This window comes from Dioscorea cayenensis, chromosome 15 (assembly GCF_009730915.1).
Source record: "Dioscorea cayenensis subsp. rotundata cultivar TDr96_F1 chromosome 15, TDr96_F1_v2_PseudoChromosome.rev07_lg8_w22 25.fasta, whole genome shotgun sequence".
NCBI classification, from domain to species: domain Eukaryota; kingdom Viridiplantae; phylum Streptophyta; class Magnoliopsida; order Dioscoreales; family Dioscoreaceae; genus Dioscorea; species Dioscorea cayenensis.
The window spans coordinates 21,718,175-21,740,675 of record NC_052485.1 but is presented as its reverse complement, the minus strand read 5'-3'; the positions used below and the strand labels follow the sequence as shown (position 1 = coordinate 21,740,675).

General features: G+C 35.8%; 2 protein-coding genes across 3 annotated transcripts; both read left to right on the top strand.

Annotated features, from left to right (window-relative positions):
* Nucleotides 1-1,011: 1,011 nt before the first annotated feature.
* LOC120276838 (50S ribosomal protein L25) lies at nucleotides 1,012-10,558 on the top strand. The gene is made up of 4 exons (XM_039283555.1): nucleotides 1,012-1,381; nucleotides 1,459-1,588; nucleotides 9,761-10,044; nucleotides 10,207-10,558. Exons 1-3 carry the CDS (start codon nucleotides 1,016-1,018, stop codon nucleotides 10,021-10,023), a joined length of 759 nt encoding a protein of 252 aa, XP_039139489.1. The 5' UTR covers nucleotides 1,012-1,015; the 3' UTR covers nucleotides 10,024-10,044; nucleotides 10,207-10,558.
* A 1,496-nt stretch (nucleotides 10,559-12,054) lies between these two features.
* Nucleotides 12,055-22,042, top strand: LOC120277388 (mitogen-activated protein kinase kinase kinase 5). Of its 2 annotated transcripts, XM_039284210.1 has the most exons (12): nucleotides 12,055-12,689; nucleotides 13,939-14,553; nucleotides 14,636-14,723; nucleotides 17,175-17,237; nucleotides 17,338-17,501; nucleotides 18,381-18,456; nucleotides 18,625-18,684; nucleotides 19,361-19,480; nucleotides 20,798-21,004; nucleotides 21,093-21,169; nucleotides 21,257-21,465; nucleotides 21,551-22,042. In XM_039284210.1, the coding sequence occupies exons 1-11, from the start codon at nucleotides 12,247-12,249 to the stop codon at nucleotides 21,441-21,443; spliced, it is 2,100 nt and encodes a 699-aa protein (XP_039140144.1). In that variant the 5' UTR covers nucleotides 12,055-12,246; the 3' UTR covers nucleotides 21,444-21,465; nucleotides 21,551-22,042. The 2 variants fall into 2 exon arrangements, with proteins under 2 accessions (XP_039140144.1, XP_039140143.1); XM_039284209.1 differs by having other exon boundaries at nucleotides 21,257-22,042.
* The last annotated feature ends 459 nt before the right edge of the window (nucleotides 22,043-22,501 follow it).

The window sequence follows — 22,501 nt, the reverse complement described above, 5'->3', positions numbered from 1 at the left end:
CCTCCTACTTTTTTCTATTCCTAACTCTCAATCCTCCAACCAAACACCTTTATCATTATCCTCCCTTTTTCCCATATTATTATTCACACTCCTCCCTTCTTCTCATTCCACCTTTATCATAAAAAAAACTAATGACATCGACATCTCCTTTGATGCTCATTGGAACTCTATTATGCCTTTAGTTTAATAAGGTCTTTCTCTAAGTTTATCTACTCAACAAAATGCTTATTATGCCTTTAGTTTAATAAGGTCTTTCTCTAAGTTTATTTACTCAACAAAATGCTTATTGTTACTCGCCTGAGCAAGACATACTTTCATCATTGTCCGAGATCACCAAAGAAGGAGGCGGTGGTCGAGGCGAAGAAAGAGGGCAATGGTAGGGAGAGGGGCGGAGAAGAAGAATAGAGTATTTATTCTATTTTATTAATTATTTTTTCACTTATTATTAATATTTTATTAAAAAAAATCACGCTAGTTAAAATAGACAGCATTGTAACTTAATTTACCTTGTTTAAATAGTATAGGGACTAATAGGAGGAATATGGAGTGTAGGGACAAAAAAGGAAGAAAGAAAAATATAGGGACTATTCCAGTGATTAAACCTATCAAATATAAAGAAATTATAAAAAAAAATTATGCAATAAATAAATAAATTTTTTTTTATGAAAGCGACATGTGCTAAATATATCTCAACGTGCGTATGGCCTGAGAATTAATTATCCAACCCGCACTCTATAACAGGGACAAAGGGTTTGGGCTTCGAGTCTGTACCTAGAAACGGTGACTTGTTTATTATTATTATTTTCAATGAGTCTTGAACTCAACTTTTGTTTTTCACACCTTTGTTTTTGTCAAATTTGTGTAACGCACCACCAATAAAGTAGGGGTTTTCTGTTTGACCCCCTGAAAAACTTGAAATCATTATCGGATTCGGATCCAGAACTGTAAGGATCCGACCCGTTCATCCGCAAAACCAAGCCTAAAACCCCGAGAAGAAAATGCGAACGATACGAAGATGGCGAGCTGGTGGCGCGGCGGCGGCAGCAGCGGCGGACGGATGCTTCGGGGAGCGGCGGCAGCGGCGTGGCGGAGGGTAGCCGCCGCAGGCTACTACACTATCCAGGCGGTGCCGAGAGAACGGACGGGTTGCCGTGCCGCCGCGCGGGAGCGGGCTGACGGCAGGATCCCAGCGGTTGTCCTTTCACCTGGCGATGGCGGCGCCGTCGCCACGCGGAAGCAGATCTTGACGGCTGATTCAAAGCAAATCCGAATTCATTTGAAGAAAAATCCCTTCTTTTGCTCCACCGTGTACATGCTCAGGGTCAGAGCCGGACCGGGTTCCTCCGTCGTTCTCAGTTCCGGCTCCGTTCTTCCCATAAAGGTTGGAAACCCTAACTCCAAAATTTCTGATGTTTTCGCTGTTATTGTGGCTAATTTGAGGTTTATTGGGGATTCTAGGTGCATAGAAACGAGGAGACGGGACAAGTACTGAATCTGGTGATGGCTTGGGCAGAGGACGGAACTGAGATGAAGGTGGACGTGCCCTTGGTTTTCAAGGGCGAAGATGATTGCCCTGGGCTCAAGAAAGGTTTGGGCTTTCTGCTTCTTTCGTTTGTTATGCTTTTATTGTTACACTTTCTAAATATGTAAATGTAGTGGATGTTTGATAGTGTGTTTTGTAGTTAGTGAGTGGGACTTGTGATTCAGTAGAAGAGTGATTAGAAGAGGATTTGTGGTGTTTGATTCTTGAGATCTTGGTTTTCTAGGAACCATGCTAGGGGATGTAGGTGGATAGGGATATGGTCATCTCTAGTAAGTAGTTTGGATGGTTGCAGTAAACATTCCCTATAGTTATTAGTATGACAGGCTAACAGGCTAACAGGCTAACAGGCTAACAGCCAGCACTCCTGGCGTAGAAAACAATTGCCATATAACTAATAAATCAAAACTTGTGATTAATAATTGAACTTGAGAATGTTGAACATGAGAAGGATGCAAAGTGGCCTTAGACTCAATAAGGAGAGGAGTAGAAGATGTAATATAATTGAGAGAAAAGAGGTACATTCAATAATGAATGGTTGAAACACTCTATAGATATCATTCAGAGGGCTGACTCATTTGGTGCAATTAATGAGCCTTATATAGGCATACATTACAAGGTGGACAAAGACAAATTCTTATCTCCTCATTCACAACTCATCAAGCAGACACTTGCTTAACAAGTTTGAACACATCATAGTGAATTAACTCTAATGGTTTGCTTTAAATTTGGGCTCTTTATACAGCAACTAATGCGCTTTAGCGTACTAACATCCTGCTTTTATTGTGGCTGTTCTTACTGCAAGTTGGGAAAGTCCCTTTAATTCTGATTTTTTTCATCCTCAAATATAGCTTCAAGTAGCTAATGTGACTCAACCGCATGTGTCATAAGTCAGTCATCTCATTCTTCCTGTCTTGACTACATATGTTGTCTTTGTTGAAATCACATAAATTGACTCTAACATTCATCCTGTCATCACTGGTTCTAAAATCTCAAGATCACAACACACCTTCACACTTTGTTGGTTAAACAAAACAAAGTGGCTTGGTAATGTTGATTGTGCTTCTGAAAGAAGATTTTTCTTCATACTGGAACATGGTAGACATTTTGAAGTGACACCTTGTTAGCACTACATTGAGGAGAGACTATTGTATTACCTTTGTGAGCATGTAAAGCACCATACATGTTGACCATGTATTGTAATTATGGTTGTTAAGCCTTTGAATTCCTCCAATAACTTGAAAATCGCTCATCGTGTTGACAAAGAAAAAAAAACTCACATCACTCAAAGAACCTGGCTTGGATACCACAATGTTGAACCCGAGATGCAAAATGGCAATAGACTCAACAAGAAGAGAAGTAGATGTAATATAATTGAGAAAAAAGAATTCTATTCAATAATGAGGGCTCACAACATCTGCAGATATGCCTCAGTGGAATGATTCATTCTGTGCAATTAATGAGCTTTATGTAGGCATGCACTACTCGGGGACAAAGACATGGTTTTACCCCCTTTAACTCCATAATTCAAAAACAAATCCCACTATCATTGGTAAATAGGAAGACTTAACAACCATCAACAAACCTCACTATCACTTGTAAACAGGAAGACTTAGCAACCATCAACAAGCCCACCATCACTAGTAAATAGACAGACTTAGCGACTGTCAAACCCAATAACTCTACTTATGTAAGACCCTCACGTAATGTTTTGATTTTAATAGAGAACTGGTTGAACAATCAATAAGGAGAAAGAGGCCAAAAGATTGAGCATAACCTTGTCAAGTTTATAGCTTCCGTAACTTTTTGCATTTTCAATAATCCTTATCACCAGCAAAATAAATCGCCAAATAGGCTTATGGAGAGGTGTTGTATATGGCTCATATGCAGAAGTAAATGGGCAGATGCTGAAGCGTAGCGACGAAGCGTAGCGTAGGAACGGAGTAAGGTATTTGAGATTGAATGCAAGGCTTCCAAAGAGTTTCTCGGCAGAAGCGGTTAAGCCTTGTTTGGATTAGCTTTTAAAAAAAAAGTGTTTTTTTAGTTGGCAGAAGACTAATGAAAAAAGTGCTTCTCATAGTAAGTTAAGTTCTTTTCTTTATTTTGTGTTTAGATAGGCTGATGCAGAAGTACTTTTATATTTGTGAAGTTGTTTGGATGTGTATTCATAGAAGGAATTCTTAAGTAGCAAATTATTGAAGTAGGTATTCATTGAATTATAATAATATCCAATTATTATGCATTTATCACACTGTGGCGGGGGTAGGAGTGGATAGAAGGGAGACCTTTAGATCTTGGAGGTAGAGAAGATTAGATGGGATGCAAAAAAGCTTGGAGAGAAACCATAAAAACCTAGGTCATTTCTTTATTTCATAAGGGTAATTAAGTAATTGTGTAACCCAATGTTTAAAAAAGGAAAAGGCGTACCTGAGGTGTTTTACTTTAGTGAGGCACGGCGTAAGCCTCTAGGCAGTTCGAGGTGTAAGCCTCGCCTTAAATTAAAAAAATATTACATATAATAAAATATAGCAAATAAAATAAATAGCAAATAACAAAATAGTCATAAAATTCATAATAAAAGGATTAGTTGTCTTTAGTTTTTCATGGTTTTTAATTTAAATTTACTTTTTACTTGATAATTCATTCTAATTTCTAAGAAATTGTCTTGTACTTGCCCATTTGGCCCAAGTTAAGGGGGCAAATTGAAAAAAAAAAAAACCCAAAGATTATTTAGATTATTGATTTAAAGAATTATTGATTCAAATTTTCTATTTTAGTTTATTGATTTCAGTTTTGAATGATTAGTTGGTTATTTATAGATAGATTAATAAGGATATCATTAAACTTTTGTGTTTGTTAAGCATTGATAAAATTTAAAAATTAATATCAACAAATTAAGATTTTTTTTTATTTGTACTCTATCTAACTTTCAAACAAACTTTAATATATACATAAATATTAGTATATAAGTTATTATATAAGTGTACATATTAATATATTAATATGTATGTAATATATATATACAAAATATACAATAGAACTATATAGCGAGAAAGAAGAACACGGGGCATCACAAGATGAAAATCAAGAGTGATTGGCTGGCTTGGGTGAGGTGCATGCCTCCTATGCCTCACCCAGAAGAGGCGTGGGATCCTACCGCCTCACCTTGAGGCACGCCTCGAGGCAAACACCTCAACCGATTTTTTAAACATTGGTGTAACCCCAAAATAGCTTCCGAAAAAGTGGGTTTTTCAAAAGCATCACATGATTAGCTATGAAAAAAACAGGGTTTTTTTTAACTTCTACTACTATGAAGAAGCTAATCCAAACAACTTTTTTGGAGCCCTGAAGCTAATCCAAACAAGGCCTTAGTATGACATGTTACCGCATAAACAGATCACCGCAGGCCTTTTTGGATGAAAAAGTTGTAGACAAAGTTTGGACCTGTAAGGATGTTGACAACTGTTGACTTTTATGGATTGAAAATTTTTCTTGTCGAACTATGTGCATGTACCTGGTGATGAAAGGTTGTAGCTTGATCCGAAGTCGAAGAGATGTATTTTCTTGGGTTATGTAAAAAGGTTCATGGGTTATAAATTCTGGGATTTAGTAAAAAAAAAATGGTGACCAACAGAGATGTATTTGATGAGCAATTTATGTTTTAGCAAAACAACAGTAAGAGTGCCAATTTCGGCGGAAAATAGAGCAAGTGATAGAGGTGGAACTAGAACATTCTGCAAAAGATGTTCAACAGGCTGAAATTCAAGTTGAACAGAAGAAAGATCAGTGTCTGATGATGGTTAGCAATAAAGTGGCATCACAGAAAGACCTAAGCACACAATATAGCCACCAACAAGATATGGTTTTTAAGACTTGGTCTCATTTGCTCTCATGGTTAGTGGTGGAGATCCAACTTTTTTTTTTTCTGATGGTTATGAGTGATAAGGATAAATATAGATGGCTTGGTGCTATGGTGGAAGAGATGGAGTCATTGCACAAAAACAAAATATGGGTGCTAGTTGAACTTCTTAAAGGAAAACATGTAGGGTTTAGGTGGGTATACAAAAGAAAGCCATCAATATCAGTAAAAGAGAGGGAAAAATTCAAGGCTTGACTAGTAGCAAAAGGGTGCTCATAGCATTAAGGGATAGAATATGACGAGATATTCTATTCATTGGTTAGACACACATTCAGTAAAGTGGTGTTGTCGTTGGTAGCTTGTTGGAATATGTAATTAGAGCAACTTGATGTGAAAACAACTTTCCTCCATGGTGATTTGGAGGAGTAGTAATACCCTAAATAGTCCTCTATCTTTTCAAACTTAATTTCTTAGTCTCTTTCTTTAAATTGTAACCTTTTAGTCCCTCTACTACTTTTAAATGAACAATGTCAGTCCTCTTTCTTGAGGGTTTAGGTTTAGGGTTTTGTGTTTAGGGGATTGACACGGCTAAATTAAAATAGTAAAGGGATTAAAAGGTTTTAATTTGAAATAAAGGGACTAAAAGGATAAGTTTAGAAAAGTAGAGGAACTATTTAGGGAATTATACCATTTATGTGGAGTAGTCATAGGGTTTTGTTCAACCTAGACAAGAGTGGTGGGTTTGTTGTTTGAGGATATCGCTCTATGGTTTGAAACAGTCTCTACGATAATGGTATAAACGGTATGATTCCTACATGATTCAAATCTGGCTACAAACAATGTGAGTATGAGCGTTGCGTTTATGTTAAGAGCCTTGATCATGATTCTTTTATGTGGATGTTATGTTGGTCGTTGCTAAGAATATACAAGATGTGATTGAATTGAAAGCCTTGTTGAGGAAGAGTTTGATATAGAGGATTTGGGGGTTGCTAAGAAGATTCTTGGCATGGAGATGTACAGAGATAGAAGTTCAAGGAAATTGTGGTTATCTCAATGCAATTATGTTGAGAAGGTGTTTGATAGATTTGATATGAGTAAGGCTTAACTAGTGAGTACTCCATTGGCCACCACTTAAGGCTTTCTCAAGATCAATGCCCAAAGTCAGAAAGTGAGATTGAAAGTATGTCTTTAGTTCCATATGCTAGTGCAGTTGATTGCCTGATGTATTCTATAGTTTTTACAAGACCAAGTTTGGTGTATAGTGTTGGTCAAGTCAATAAATTTATATCAAAGCCTGATAAACAACATTGGGAAGCAATTAAGTGGATTTTCAGGTATCTAAAGGGCACTACAGATTATGGCCTTGTTTTTGGCAATGAAAAGGGTGATTCTTTGGTTGTGGGATATGTAGATTCAGACTATGCCAGTGATTTTGATGACAAGAACCAAGAGGTTTACTACAGGTTATATTTTTACTCTTGAAGGATTTGTTGGGAGTTTACGGTTCAATCTATTGTTGCATTGTCCACAAGGGAGGCAAATATATGGCTATTGTCAATGCTGCTAACTGCTGAGAAAGCTTTATGGCTTACCGGGCTAATCAAAGAATTGGTATTGAGTAAGGTGGAGTTAGATTGCATTGCGATAGTTAAAGTGTTATGTACTTGGTAAATAATCAAGTTTATCATGCCATGATCAAACACATTGAGGTGAGGCAATGTTAAGGAAATATGTCACCCAACCTATCTGGATGATTAGAAGCTGCCCATTTTTATTTTATTTTATTTTCATGGAGTATATTCGCCAAGATGGAGATTGTTGTATATTGCTCATATGCGGAATTAAATGGGAGGGGTAAGTTTGTGAATTGTACTTGAAGAGTTTTACTATATAAATTTAAGTAACCCTAATTATTTTCATAATAAAAGAAAAACAACTGCTCCACTCCCGAAGGCATAGGCACATCGCTTAACCTTGTAAATCTTGTATGTTTGCGTTATCTTTGCTCTTTTGATTTCTCTTGCGATTCACTAATTTTGTCAACAAGAGGTTACTGGATTCCAATCTAAACAAAGGCAGGAAAAGCTTACCTGAGCAATGGGATGAAGAGTTTGCAAGTTCTGGTAAGAAGAGATAAGCAAATCTTCAAGACCAGAAGAGCTTAACACATCAACTAGTTGGATTGTTGGGATTCTTCTAGGGCAGCAACCAATGCTTGATGAGAAAGGGGGTGAGAGCGATGAGAAGGATTAGAGAGATGGTTAGAGAGAAGCCTGTAAATTTCAAAGGGAAAACAAAGAGATGAATTACATCTTTACATTGTCTATTGGAATCCTCACATTTCCTGGGAATTATTTCTTTGAAAAAATTTTACCAAACGATAGCTTAAAAAAATTTCCTATAAAATGCCAAAGTTATACAGATTGGAGGCTTTTCTATAGCAATATGGTGTTACCAAGCAAGCTCTTAGTTGAAACTTATTTTAAAGGTCACTAATCTCAAATTGACTGTGTATGATGTTATGGCCTCTTCATGTTTTTTAAGAGGAGCTTCTCTGAGAACTTTTTGTCATAATTGCTATTGTAATCTTTCTCATCTCTTTTTGAAAACTCTCTTCTCTTTTTCCTTATCTTCTGTCTATGAACCAAACACAAGAAGTATAAATCCATATTTTCATATTATGCCAACCAAACACTCTCCGTCCCTTCATATTCACACCCCTGGATATCTTTATCCAAGAGATGACCAAATGTGAACATCCAAACACACCCTTACAGGATCATGATAAGTGCCCAAGATCTTAGTTTAGCATTGTAGCCTCCATACTAATATATCATTAACTGTCTACTTGGTCATGGAGTAACTCTGAAATATGAGTCCATTATTCACCCTGGCATTCACCAAGTGTCATACCTGATGATCTTAATATTTTACTTTTCCTATACTAGTTAATTAACATGTAAAAATATGCATACTATCACCCAAGTTTTCTCCCAATAAGGGTTTGGTTTGGGAGCAAAATTTTGTGAGATGGTTCAGTGATCAAATTTACAATTAAATCGATTTCTTGAAATACCGTGCATGATATAATCACGAATGTACTTTCTTAAGAAGATGAAGCACGATTCAAATTTCATAGTCCATTGGTAAGGAGAATTACCTTCAAACTAATGTGTCTACGCAACAGCACTCTGATCTTTTCTCAAGTTGATAAAAAAATTGAAGTTTAAAATTTATTGGACATAATCTTACAGCACAGTTTTATACTTATACAATGCATTGACATGGAATTTCTTTGCTTGGTCTCTTAGAGAATTTGGATGTTGTTTGCCAGTTAGAGGAGCTTTAACCATGGAACCACTAATATAAGCTGAGTTGCACAGCTGCCGGTTAATCTCTACGGTCCAATAATCCAACAACACACTCTGGCTAGTCTTTATACTTTGCAGTCTCATGGATGCAATCAGTCTCTCTAATGCACACAACCCAGCCTGTTTTCTGGGCGCCAACTGATAGTGATACTGAGGATCCGGAAACTTAGCACAAACTTTTTATCTGATAGGGATTGCCATTCCCTCGGTAATCTGCTAATCATTACTGTGAATATCAAGAAATGAATCTCTGGAACTAGGGTTGTTGCTTACTCTCTAAAAGGACTTGATTCCCTAATAACCATCTTCACTTGTATTTCCCAACAATAGTTTGTTTGCTTGACTGGTACCCTTGGTCCTTACTAATTTTATTTTATGCACTTCCAATGAATAAACTCCATTTTATCTACCCAAGTAAAAGCCCTTTTTATAACTTGTAACTTGTAACACATACAAGATTCACATATACTTCTATGTTCTTTTTCTGTAGTAGTATGTCGATGGACATTACTTTCTTTTTCTAATTTCATGATAGAAGTTAGATCATTGTTATTACTATTGTTATATATGATTTTCTCATAGTCGGTGATATTGATCTACTATTTTTAGGCAGATGATTCTTTTTCTCTAATAATACCAGCTCCTCATTTTGAGACTGGACACTATTCTTAATGCCATGTTAGTAGAAATCATTTTTCCCGCATTTATTCAAAAGCAACTTATATCGAACAAAATAAATAGCATAAGTTGCTGGGTTCTAAATTAATGAAGGACATTGATATCATTTGACTAATTCAAGGAACTTAAGCCATATTGGTGAGTATATGTGAATTTATTACATGGCGTAAGGAACTCACTTTACGGTCAGTTGCTTATGATTCCGATAACACATAGCATGCAATAAATTCTTGCTGTGTTTGTTCTTTTTATTTTAATTTTGATTGCATCCTTTACATTTTTAACTTAAATCTCATTCGGAAACAAAAACAGGTGGCTATCTTCAGAAAATCCGAACCAGTCTAAAATATCTTTGCCCAGCAGAACACATTCCTCAAAAAATCGAAGTGGATTTGACAAATCTCGACGTCGGGGATAGAATTGTTATGTCTGAGATTCAAGTCCACCCATCACTGAAGCTTTTAAGCAAGAACGACACGATGCCCATCTGTAAAATTTTGCCGACAATGCCTGCAAAACCAATAGATACACCAGCACCTGCCACCACAGAAACACCAAAACTAAATGAAGTTTAGGAAACGACTGTCGCATTCCAGGTCTGTAATAAGTAATAACACAGTAACATATGTTCTTCTGTTTGTATTCTTCCTGATTGTTTTGAAGAGCCCGAAAGCGATGTTATGGCTCTATTCGTCGACTCATTCATCTGCTTACAATGTTAAAAACTTGTATTTGATCAGTCTTGTCTTTTAAAACAGGACTAATTCAACACTGAAGAGTGGATCCACTCCAACCAAAGTCTCTGCATTGAAACACTAGAACAATATCAAATCAAAGACCGATTCAGAGATGACTTTGACCTTGTCCGCACCCGATCCGTACGTCCTTTGACTTTGAGATTCAAACACTCTTTGAAATGGTTAAATTTTCAAACTGTGAACACATTCTATATTTATGTTCTTGCATGATGACTAGGTGAGACAGACTAGTTCAAAGTTTCAACTGATGTTTCCTTTGAGATTGACCTTGTTAGTGTTTTGTTGTGCATTGGAGTCACTCATGTCTGGGAATAACGCGCTACGTTGAATAGACCCACTCTATGCTTTAAAAGACTGTCTGTTTTTTAGAACTAGTCTTCACTCCCATCTTTTTTTTTTTTTATATATAATATTTAATCAAATGCTTGGAAGTCATTAGAATATTTCATAGGATTATATAATTTTTAAGGATAGACTGTTTTTTTTTGGTTATTTTATTGTATAATGTAATTGATTTTAATAAATAAATTAAAAATACACTTTATTAATCGGTTTTAATGAAGAAATCATTTTTAAAATTATAATTTATTTTATATCTAATATGTATAAATAAAGAGTAAAATTGTTATTATTTATTTTGACAAAGTCGACAAGTGACAAAGCAAAGGATAAGTGGATACGAAAGTGCATCAATTACGATAACTTGATTGATTTTATAGGGATAAATCTCCTGCTACGCAATTATGGAGGGGAGAACGAGAAATACGTGAAAGTGAATGGTAAGTTGAGAGGCTCGAATTCGAAACCTCTTAATTATAACTATGGTAGTTACTAGTAGATTAGTCCATGGTTCAGGTAAATTTGTTATTAGTAGTAAAGTAATATAAAATAAAATAATTTTAAAAAAGTAATATTTGAAATTGTTAGAATGTGTGATAATATTATAAGTATTTAGAAATACTTTGATTTATTATCTTTTTGATGAATTATTGGCTGAGAAACAGGAAGGCTGTTTTCGTACACATCTTGTCTGTATGGTACCACTAGATAAAACTTCAATATATAATGAATAAAACAATATTAAAGGAAAAAAAGTAAAATATAATTTAAAAGTAAAATTTGAAAAATTAAAATTCTCCTCCATTTACTACCTTTTTAATGTTCGACATCATATTAGTGGACTTTTGGCTTGGTAAATGTCTCTTGATCAGATCTCGAGGCAGATTAACGGTTCTGATGGTCAGAGAGGACACACGTGGAACTTTCGTTTGGAAGTCAGACTTACGGTCTCTTATCGACGCGTCAGCGGCGGCTGTATCCAGCTGTACTCATGACGTCATTATGACGTAATTAAAGAGTTTTTCAATTAAATTTTATTTATTTTAATAATTATAATAATAAATTAAAGGAAATCTAGTGTTTGAGTCTACCCCTTATCTGACCAACTCCATTAAAAAAAAAAAAATTATATTGCATTCATTTACCTTTTTCTAAACTCCAAGCATCCGGATGGTAGTTGAATAATATTATTTTTTAAAATATTCTAAAAAAAATAAAAATCCATATTTTAAAATTTAATTTTACCATGCAATAATAAGTCAACCATGCAAACCGTTAGATTAAGTCATTGTGCCTCACGATGCATGTAGTGCGAATCTTAAAGTTAGATTGACCGTTGACCGTGTGGGCTGGGTCGGGTGCGCTGTACGGTGAGCGGTAGGCGGAGTTTCTCGGACGAGAACAAGGAAAAGGACAAAATAAGATGGGGCCCATGAAGGGAAGTAGCACATCCTTATTTTGACCGGCGAAACATCAGACTCCTTTCTCTCTCTCTCTCTCTCTCTCCACCCTCCTTCATCTCCTCACCCAACCCACACCACGATCCCGCGTTTCCCGACGAGAGAAATTGAAGGTCCTCGTCCTCGTCCTCGTCGTCCATGGATATGGGCGCAGGTTTTCTAGGGTTAGGGTTAGGGTTTCATTGGCATAAACCCACCTAGCTTTGGTCCCTCCATACCATGACCCACAGTTGTGGCTGCGATGCCTTGGTGGAAGCCGTCCAGCTCCCCTTCATCATCATCCTCGTCACCAAGATCCAATTCGTCACCGCACAGCGCCAGAAAGGAGTCTGCTAGTTCGCTCTTCGGTCGACGGAACGAAACTCTCCCACGCCTCACGCGCCAGCGGAGGCTCCGGCACCTTCCTGACTCTGAGATCGGAGGGGGATTTTCGACGCCGGTGTCTAGGACTCCTAGCTTATTTGATTTCGCGCCTGTTAGGTCTGTGTCGTCTCCTGTGCCGCTCCCGCTGCCGGAGTCCTTGGCCGCGTCGCCGCAACGGGAGTTGGGGTTTGGGTGCCCTTTGCCGTCGCCGAAAGAGGCGTCCGGAAGAGTGGATGGAGATGAATGGAATGGACTGTCGGAGCTTTCGCCTGTCGTGGAGTCGAATGGGGACAGGCTCCTTCCTTCAAATGTGACGGGAAGGTGAGATTGTTTCGGATTCTTTTTTTTTTTGGTTGGCCATATTGCTCTGATTTATATATACATATATTAACATATGATGTGAATGAATGTGTTTTTTTTTTTGTGGTTATTTTCTTGTATTGTTTGCTTTTGCAATTTATTAGAAATTTGAATTTGGTATTCATATGATGAAGCTTTAAATGCATTGATTTCTCATCCATGGCCACCTGCTTTGATAGAAGATTGGGTTCATATGATGGACATCAGAAAATGGTTACTGTTTGATGGAATTTTAAGATAATCATGGTTTTAGGAATGAATTTGCAGGTTCATTAGTTCACTTCTTGTTGTGTTTTCTTAACTATAGGCTTTTTGGCTTTTTCAGTTAGGTTAGCAAGCATAACTATGCACCTTGGTTTGATATTTTCATATTAGAGTTGCGTGGAATTCTCCAGATATACTCATGTGGGTAACATTATGATTGCTTGAATTGAAAAAGAAGTTCCCAATATGCCTCTTAAACAGTTAAGAGAAATTAGAACTATACTTGTTTATTCATTTAACAAACTCTTATTGGAGAATGCCATGATAATTAAAATTTGATCTGTGCACAATGGACCCTGAACTTTGCTAGGTATTGTGCGTGCACAACTTTATTCTTCCATTCTAAATCAACGTACTAGGAGTTGAAAGTGCCTCTAAAAAGAAACTTTGTTAGGATATCTTGATGGAATAGTTCGATGGCACCTCTAAGCCCGCACTATATTTTCAATTTTGTCTCACTTAATTTTGCTTTGAAACCAAAATGGAAAATTGGTGTTTTGCTGGGAAAAAAGTATTTCTTGTAATTGATTTTTTTTTCCCTGTTGAGTCTGTGTGCATCACCTTCGAGGTATCATTATTCTGTAAGGGTTATATACTATTTTGGCACAAATCTACTGTAAGGGTTATATACTATTTTGGCACAATTGTAAGAGGTAGGTTATGAAGAAGGTTTGGCAAATGAACAGGGAAATTGGTTTCTAGTACGAGTGATTTTGATTTCTCATGCATTGGAGGGTCATTTTTGTTATAAATTGCACTACTATTTTGTGATTTAATGTCTTTTCCAATTTTGAGGTTTGAGGTTGCATGTCACGATGAATATTTTGATTTAATCTCAGTGTGGTTATTGTACTTTATGCTTGTTCTTGTTATGTATTGTTAGTGCTGACACCAGATAAGTGTTTTCAAGATCTCATTGTTCAAATTTCATTTAACTTTCTTACAGTAAGTTGAACCAGCCTAACACCCAGAAAAGAACTGAGGTTAGTACCCCTTCTCCTGGATTTGCACCTAGAAAGATATTTAAGGAGGCAAAGTCTGCCGGAGCCGCAAATTTTAAGATACCTGCAAAGAGTGCTCCTACAAGTGGTCTTTCAAGTCCTGTAGTCAGTCCGCGAAGATCGTTTAACATAGAATTTTTCCCTTCTGCTCCTATTACTTCTCAAGGACCCTTGACCTGGCCACAACTAGATATCCCTTCTCGAGATTTTTCGGCAATTTTATCTCCTCAAACTTCACCAGAGAAAGCCGTCCCTAGTCCAGACTGCTCACCACTTTATAGTCCTTCAATCAAAAGTCCTGTCCTAAGATCAAGAAATCCAAGTGCACCTCCATCACCACTGCACCCCAAGTATGCAGACGACAGTAATGGACGGCTTGATTGTGTTACTGTGCATCCATTGCCTCTTCCACCAGGAGCTCCAGCTACGGCTCCTCAGCAGCCAGGATTTCCTCATCAAACCCCACCAAGAATTGAGACAGCTCCAATGGCAAACCAATGGCAAAAAACAAGACTAATTGGGAGTGGTACATTTGGAAATGTTTATGTCGCAACCAACAGGTATGTGAGTATCCATGTGATAAGTTGGTTTATTTTTGTCTTAGTGCTGTTATAAATTTTGGTGCGTGGCTTTCATAAATAGGGAAACCGGAGCTTTATGTGCGATGAAAGAAGTAAATATAATTCCTGATGATGCCAAATCTGCTGAATGTTTGAAACAATTGGAGCAGGTAATTTTTCCAGCTCCTCTTGGTTTACTGTGAGATGCATTTATTCTATTCTTTGAATTTTTTTTCCTTTGGATAGCATTTTCTCATGCCGCGGAAGAGGTATTTATTTGGCGAAGGCATATATGGCATATGTTGAATAATATAAACTTTATATTTTGAAAGGTGTGACTTCGAAGCTATTAAGATAATGAGCAAGAAAATCTTAAGTGGTGAAAATATATATTTGAACAGTCAACCATGTGGTCAAGTTTTTAATCCTTCTTATTCTGTCCATGTAGACTTTGGTGCTAATCTAAGTTGACTATTTGTCTTTTTCTCAAGCATGCCCTCCAAAGTGTCTGCCAGCTTTGACAAGTATTTTCCAACATACACTTGACATGATATTCCTGTCTAATAATAATCCAAAATATGAAGATAGCGTTATACATATATATCAAGTGAGGTCTTAAAAGTCCATGATATAATTTCAATTGACCTTGACGTCTCTCTTTTTTGAGGGAATTCCAGGAGAAAACAGTTGACAATTAATGTTGAAGGAAATAACTCTGGTACAAATTTTCTTTTTGGTATGTTTGAATTCTAGAGGTACATTGGCAATAAATTAAGTTTTCATTTTACAATTAACATATAAAGTGCATCTTGTTTACCTCTTAATCCATGTTTGTTAGACTCATTAGCATATTTTTCCGGCATTAAAAATTGTAATCACCCAGTGATTCAATATAATTTGTTTAAATTAAATTTTTACATTTTTGAATCTACATTTTGCTCAATCTCAAATTGTAGAAGAATTTGCTGATACTACTTTCTTGCTTGTTCATATTCCTTTATTACTTGGTCAGTTGGAGCCACTTGCTGGTCAAACATTCCTTAGTCCATCCTTGTTAGATTTGCTAGCTTATATTTATTCCTTAATTATTCATATTCTTTTTAGCAGATCATATAGAACTACTAGCTGGTCAACTAAGTTATATTTATTCATTAGCTATTCATATTCCTTCATTACTTGGTAAATTGGAGTCACTAGCTAGTCAACTATCTCTTAATCCATCTTTGTTAGACCCACTAACTCATATTATCTTTGTTAGACCCACTAACTCATATTTATTTCTTAGTCGTTTATATTGTTTATATTTTTTTTAATTACCTTGTCTGTTGGAGTCATTATCTGGTCAGTATTTTTTTTAATCCATCCTGTTTAGACACGCCACCTCATATTAATTCCTTTTTCATATTCCTTCATTATCATTGCCTCTTTTTCTTTTTTCACTTTTTATCTGGGAATTAATTGGTCCTGATTACTTAGTTGAAATCACCAGCTGTTATAATCCATCTCATATAAAATGAAAGAAGAGTAAAAACATGAATGAGAGAAGAAAAAATATATAAATACAAGAAGAAAGGGAAAAAAAATAAAAAGAACATGTCCAAGAAGGAGAACAACAACAAGAAGATGAACATTTATTGTTTAAAAATAAAAAGATGAAGAAGATGAACAAGGATGAGAGAAAAAGAAAAGAAAGAAAATTGATTACGGGCATTTTTGGTATTATAAAAATTAAAAAAATTGATTTGGTATCTACAAAGACTACAAGGGAATTATTGATAAAAAAACAGGGAGCTGTTGGTCATTGCAAATGTCATAGGAATTCAGGGACCTCTAGGTCATTTTCCTATATTTATATATTGTAAAGTTGTTATGCTGTCAATTATGGTTTCTTCTGTGGATCAAGAGGAAAAAATATTTTCAAAAATATAAAGAAGATATCAATGTGAAGATTTGTTTTCTTATCTTCCTGCATCATGTAAGAAGTTAAAAGGAGATAGATAAATTCCATAGATAAAAATAAGATTATAAACTTTCAGACCTTTAATTAAATTTTGAATTTTTTTGAGATGAGATTTGTTTAGAATTTTTTTTTTAGTATTTCATTTATGTGTTTTTATGAATCTATAAACAGATGACTAAAAATTTATACATATATATATATATATATATATTAAAAATAGAATTTCTATGTTTTTCAACCTTCGCCATAAGTGACTATACAGATCTGCTCCTTTTGTTTCTTGTGCATATCTAGTGGCAGACAATTCTAAAATTCAATGGAAGATTAATCTTTGAGGATCTGTATGATCTGGCTGTCCAGGTTATCCTGTGGTCATCCATGCAGCCTTGTCATTTCTGAACCCTTTCAGTGAGCCATCAATTGGGTTCCGTTAGATAGATTTTGGTTTTTATTTTTATTTTTATAAATCACCTTTTATTGCTCAGTTATGACATCACTAAAGAACTAGGGTGATGCATGCGATAGAGAGCTGGATATTTTATAGTAAACCACTGCACAGGAAGATTGTTTTTTAATAATTCTGGTAATTTTGAATTAATGCATTTTTCCTTGTAATTTTTGGCTGGCTTCAATTATTTAAACATGGATCTCTATAATGCAGGAAATAAAGGTTCTGAGTCAATTAAAACACCAAAACATCGTGCAATATTATGGAAGTGAACTAGTAAGCCATATTGTCATTTTATCCTCGGATGGGTGTGCCTTTTGAATGACAGTTTATGCATTCTTCAGTATTGTAGTTTAAAGCATTTTTTCTTGTGCAGACCGATGATCGTTTCTATATTTATCTGGAGTATGTTCACCCTGGGTCTATTAATAAGTATGTCCGTGATCATTGTGGAGCAATGACAGAATCAGTGGTTCGGAATTTCACCCGTCATATTCTTAACGGTCTAGCATATTTGCATAGCAAAAAGACAATGCACAGGTTTTCTCCCTTCCATATGCTTTCTAGTTGTATTGTTAAATTGTTTCTTTTTTTTTTTTAATCAATTATGGCTATAGTTTGAAAATCTAGTTTGCTGAGTTTTCTTGATTTGAACAATTAATGCTTGCGTGTCTTACCAATACTATCTTATTTGGTTATGCTTGTTGTGTAGTTGTTTTGATTTTCTCTTCTTATTATTTAGCGATTGGTTCTATCTCGTCCCCGTAGTTCAATAATTGCACTTAGAGTAGCTTACTTCACTAGTTTACAGCCTGTTTGAGGAAGGTTACATTCCAGAGCCTTAACCCTGTATGCAAAGTGGTTCACCTTATCTCAAGTCATCGGCAACTAGATTGCCGATGCGCAACCATACAGTCCTTACAAGTGGCTCAGGGGCCCCCTTTGAATAGTTGAAAATTGAAGACTTGCCAAAAATTTCTTAATCAGTTTTGTTGGGTGTAAAAACTTGTGACACTGTGAGTAGGACTAGTTTTGACCGTCTACAATTTTGATTTAAGAGCTCTTGCATTTATTAAAAAAAAATAGTTATTTTTCTTCTGTCTTCTTTGTTCTCATTCATCCACTTTCCTAACCGTGCCATGATCCCCATACGGTAAAGTCTGTTTTTATAACCCTTTGATTAGCTACAGTAAGTAATGTTCTCTTTTCCGCTATTATTTGCTTCATCTTATGTGTAATTTAAAAAAGTTGTGCTTTTGCTGGAGCACCCGTTACATGTTATGCTTATTGTATTTGTATTATATTTTTTTTGTGTGTGTGGAAGAACTTGATCCATTTTGATATGGGGGCATGTGACTAAATTTTGCTTTCGATGATGGAGCTGTTTTAAGTATCTAAATCTCTAATTGGGTTTCTCAGAGATATCAAAGGGGCAAATTTACTTGTTGATGCACATGGTGTAGTTAAACTTGCAGATTTTGGGATGGCAAAACATGTGAGTGTAACTTTTCTGGATTCGAGAACTTCACACCAATATTTGTCTACGAAAAATCACTCCTTTCATGCTATATTCCATTAAGATTCCTTCTAGCATTTTCTTGTGCAACTGTCACCACTGCCTATCTTAAACCTGCATGTGATTCTTGCTGCCCCTCTTGATCAGCTTAGCGGAGCAACAGCTAATCTTTCAATGAAGGGAACTCCATATTGGATGGCTCCAGAGGTATTTTCCTTGTCTATCAAATATTGTTTACGGTTTTCTACTGGGTCTGGGTTCATCTTCTAAAATTGTTCTTGGCTGCTTGGGAACATACATCTCGTATCAGTGTTCCCAATGCTTGCCTTTGGTTTTTTCCATAAGGGTCTAATAAAGCGTCCACTCATATGGTTACTTGAATCACCCGCATGGAAAATGCAGTCTAATGAAGATTTCATAGTTTCATGGATATCTTTTTCAAAATGTACTAAATGACCTTATATAGTATGTGGTTTATCCTGTCAGGTATCAGTTTGAATAATAACACTCTCATTTTTCTTTTGATCAATTCTCTACACACTGAAATTAAATGTACACAGATTGCATTAGATACAATGGCAACTAATTTTCCTCTTCTACTCCTCTCTATTCTTTTTCAAAACTTGGCTAATTTTTCTCATCCTTTTTTATCCAGCAAACCGACTAGAAAAGAATATGAATGCTCATTTCCATGTCACTCAAACCAGGCACACTCTCTTCATATTCCTATTCCTAGGATGAAGCATCCACCCATTCCTTCATATTCCTGTTCCTAATAGCCTCAACTTAGGAAGGGCCAAGTGCAAACATTCCAAATATACCTTAGATTTTCCTGTATATGATGCACAATCAAATGGCTTCATCTTTGCTTTTCCTCTGACAGGTGATGCAGGCTACTATGAATAAAGAAGTTGGCTATGACCTTGCTGTTGACATTTGGAGTTTAGGGTGTACAATAATCGAAATGTTTACCGGGAAACCCCCCTGGAGTGGACTGGAAGGGGTAAGTCCCTTCATGACATACACATTGAGTATTTTTGTTTAACTGTGACCCTTTAAGTGTTTATGAAATAAAAATGTACTCATCTGTGTTTGCGCAATGACACATCTATAAAGTATAGTACCAGATAAATAAAAAGAAAAGAAAATGCTTTATAAGGAAGTTGCTTGTGTTCTCCGTTGCCAATGATGCTTTAATTTCATAATGATGTTCATGATATGATTTTTGCTACATAATCAGTAACATCGATATGTCAATGGTTTGATCAATTGCTGCAATGTGCATTAATCTTCAATTCTTATAAAGATTGGTACATACTTTTTTCCCAGTAATTTTGCTATGCTTGGACCCATAGACCACCCCCTGCTGAGTTTTTCTCTGATTTAAATCTTTTCCTTAGAAGGAAACAGCCATCATGTAATTTCTGATCAATTCAGTCTTTGAGAGTTTTCCATCATTTGTGTGAGGATTTCTTCATGAGCCACCTGAATTATAAAAGGTAGAGTCTGCTATTCTATCAATGGGCATACTTGCTTCAAAATTAGTTAAGAATGCTAGATTAGTGATAAGGATTAGGATTTATGATCTTTAGAATCTGCATCACAGCCGTTATTTTTCCTCCTTTCTGCAGATTGGTCGACTATTGTTTTCTCTTATTATTATTTCTTTAGTTCATTTGTAGATTGCTACTCTAGCTATCTTTTATATATTGTTTTAGCCACAATGATGTGGAAATACATTTTGCACTTGAATGAATGAACTGTTAGGAGTGTTATAAGGTGGGTGATGATTTGAAGCACCCAATATGTGGTTGTTTTGGATAAGTGGTTGGTAGAAGCTGAGATATCGTGTTACTTATTAAAGGTTTTTATCACTCTTTTCTACATTTCCAAATTCTATTTTTACATCCTAGATTCTATATAGGACACACGCCTTTTATGTTTGTCTATAGATTGATCTGTGTGTATGCTGGGCAGCTGGTGTCAAGTCCTCTTATCATTTCGAATGGTGATGACTAGCATTGTAACCTGAACCTTGATAAAATTATGGATTCATGTGCCTTATCATCTCAGTATGGTTAACTAATCTGGTTGCTTTATTGTCCCACACTACCATCATCTTCCTTTTAGTATTACTCTCACCCTTTGCCAATGTTTGAGGAAAGGCTTTGACTTTATAATCTTGTACCAATTTAGCAATAGGTTAGACATCTTTTTATCCAGGTAGATTTATATATATATATATATATATAAATTCATGTTTTCCCCTTCTTTTTGCCCGGTGCTGAACTGCCAAGTTCACTGGTTTTGTTCTCTTCAGCCCGCAGCAATGTTTAAGGTTTTACACAAAGACCCTCCTGTACCAGAAGCCTTGTCACCTGAGGGGAAGGATTTTCTGCGACTATGTTTCCGTAGGAATCCAGCAGACAGACCAACTGCGAGCCACTTACTTGATCATCCTTTCATAATGAATACACACCACCATAACCTGCATGGTTCTATACAGGCATTTTCTTCGATGAAACTTGTAAGTCTGTCCAGTATTATTTATTTATATTCATCAAATTTCTTCATTTTTTCTATGATGTGTAATTGTAGATCTTTATCTATAACAGGACAATACCTATAGCCCCAGAGAGAAGCCTAAATCCAGAAGTGAGTCATCCCTGAAAGGGAAGCAATTATCTCATAAGTAAGCATCTCTGTCCCAAGTAGTAAAATTCACAGCTCGGATTTCATTAATCAGAAAATATTGAAATTTATTTATTCTCTTCTGCAGTGATACCATCCTCTCTCCAGAAACTTCTGAGTCAGCAGCTTCTCGCTTCCACCGATCTGTGCCTGAGCTGGCTCCTAGTATTGTTCACCCAAATCCATTTACACCAAATTATACAAATGGTCAGCCATCGCCTAGTACAAACTCTCATTCATGGGCATTGCCCAAGCCTCCCGGGAATGAAGGTTGAACTTCATGGATGTTCATCGGAGGTAATATAATCCGGACAATCTGCTGATTTAGGAAACTAACAGTCAACTAACAAAACCCACTTAAGAGTCTTAAGTTGAGCTGCAGAGTTTCTTTGCATGCCGGCCGTCACCTGTGCCCTCTTCTTTTTCTCTCTGCTTATCATCTCAATCTGGAAAGAGGCTTTGCAGACATAGCCGAGCATATTCTTGTTTGGAGGAACAAGCTTTTCACCATTCACATTATCTACAGCAGAAAGAGTCCAGGAATTAAGGTTTGAATTTTCTCCAAAAATTATTGTTCAATGTCAAGAGTCTTTAATTGAGGCTTCTTGGGCAACTGTATTATGTGTTGTTGTATGTCAGAATGGAACAGAAAGCTGTTGTACTTGTAGATAGGTAAGTTTGTTTTCGGCTTTAAGCTGTGTGTGTAAATTAGGTGATTACATAGTGTATAAATAGGATTGTCAAGACCAGCAGCACTGTGGGATTTGTAAAATATATTTGACTTGGGTTTTTGCTGTTGATTATTTAACCCAAGATGTATGAATTACCACATAATGTTTATTTCTTATGTTGAAGAAATTAAAATGACAACCAATTATGTGTTCTATTCATGTTACAGGAGCCAGTCAATCTTGATATTGCAAAGCTTATGTATCTTGAGCATATTAATATGCTCAGATACAAACCAAACATATACAATCTGGTTATATATAATTCATATAACCTGACTTGATAGGATGAGACCCCAATTTATATATTCATCCGTGTAAATAAAAGCTTATCAAGTTAGAATATTGAATAAGGGCACGTGTGAGTTTAGTCGTGTATGGATATTATTATTATTATTATAAATATATCGAAATGTATTTTAAAAAATAAAGACAAATAGTTTTAAACAATTTAAAATAAAAAAATCTCATTTTTATGATTTTTCAAAATTAAAAGATGTGAATAAAAAAAAATCAATATCTTAATAATATTTTTAAAAGACCAACTCATCACATGAATGATGTTTTGAAACTATATTGATGTATAAATTTCACATGGAATTATT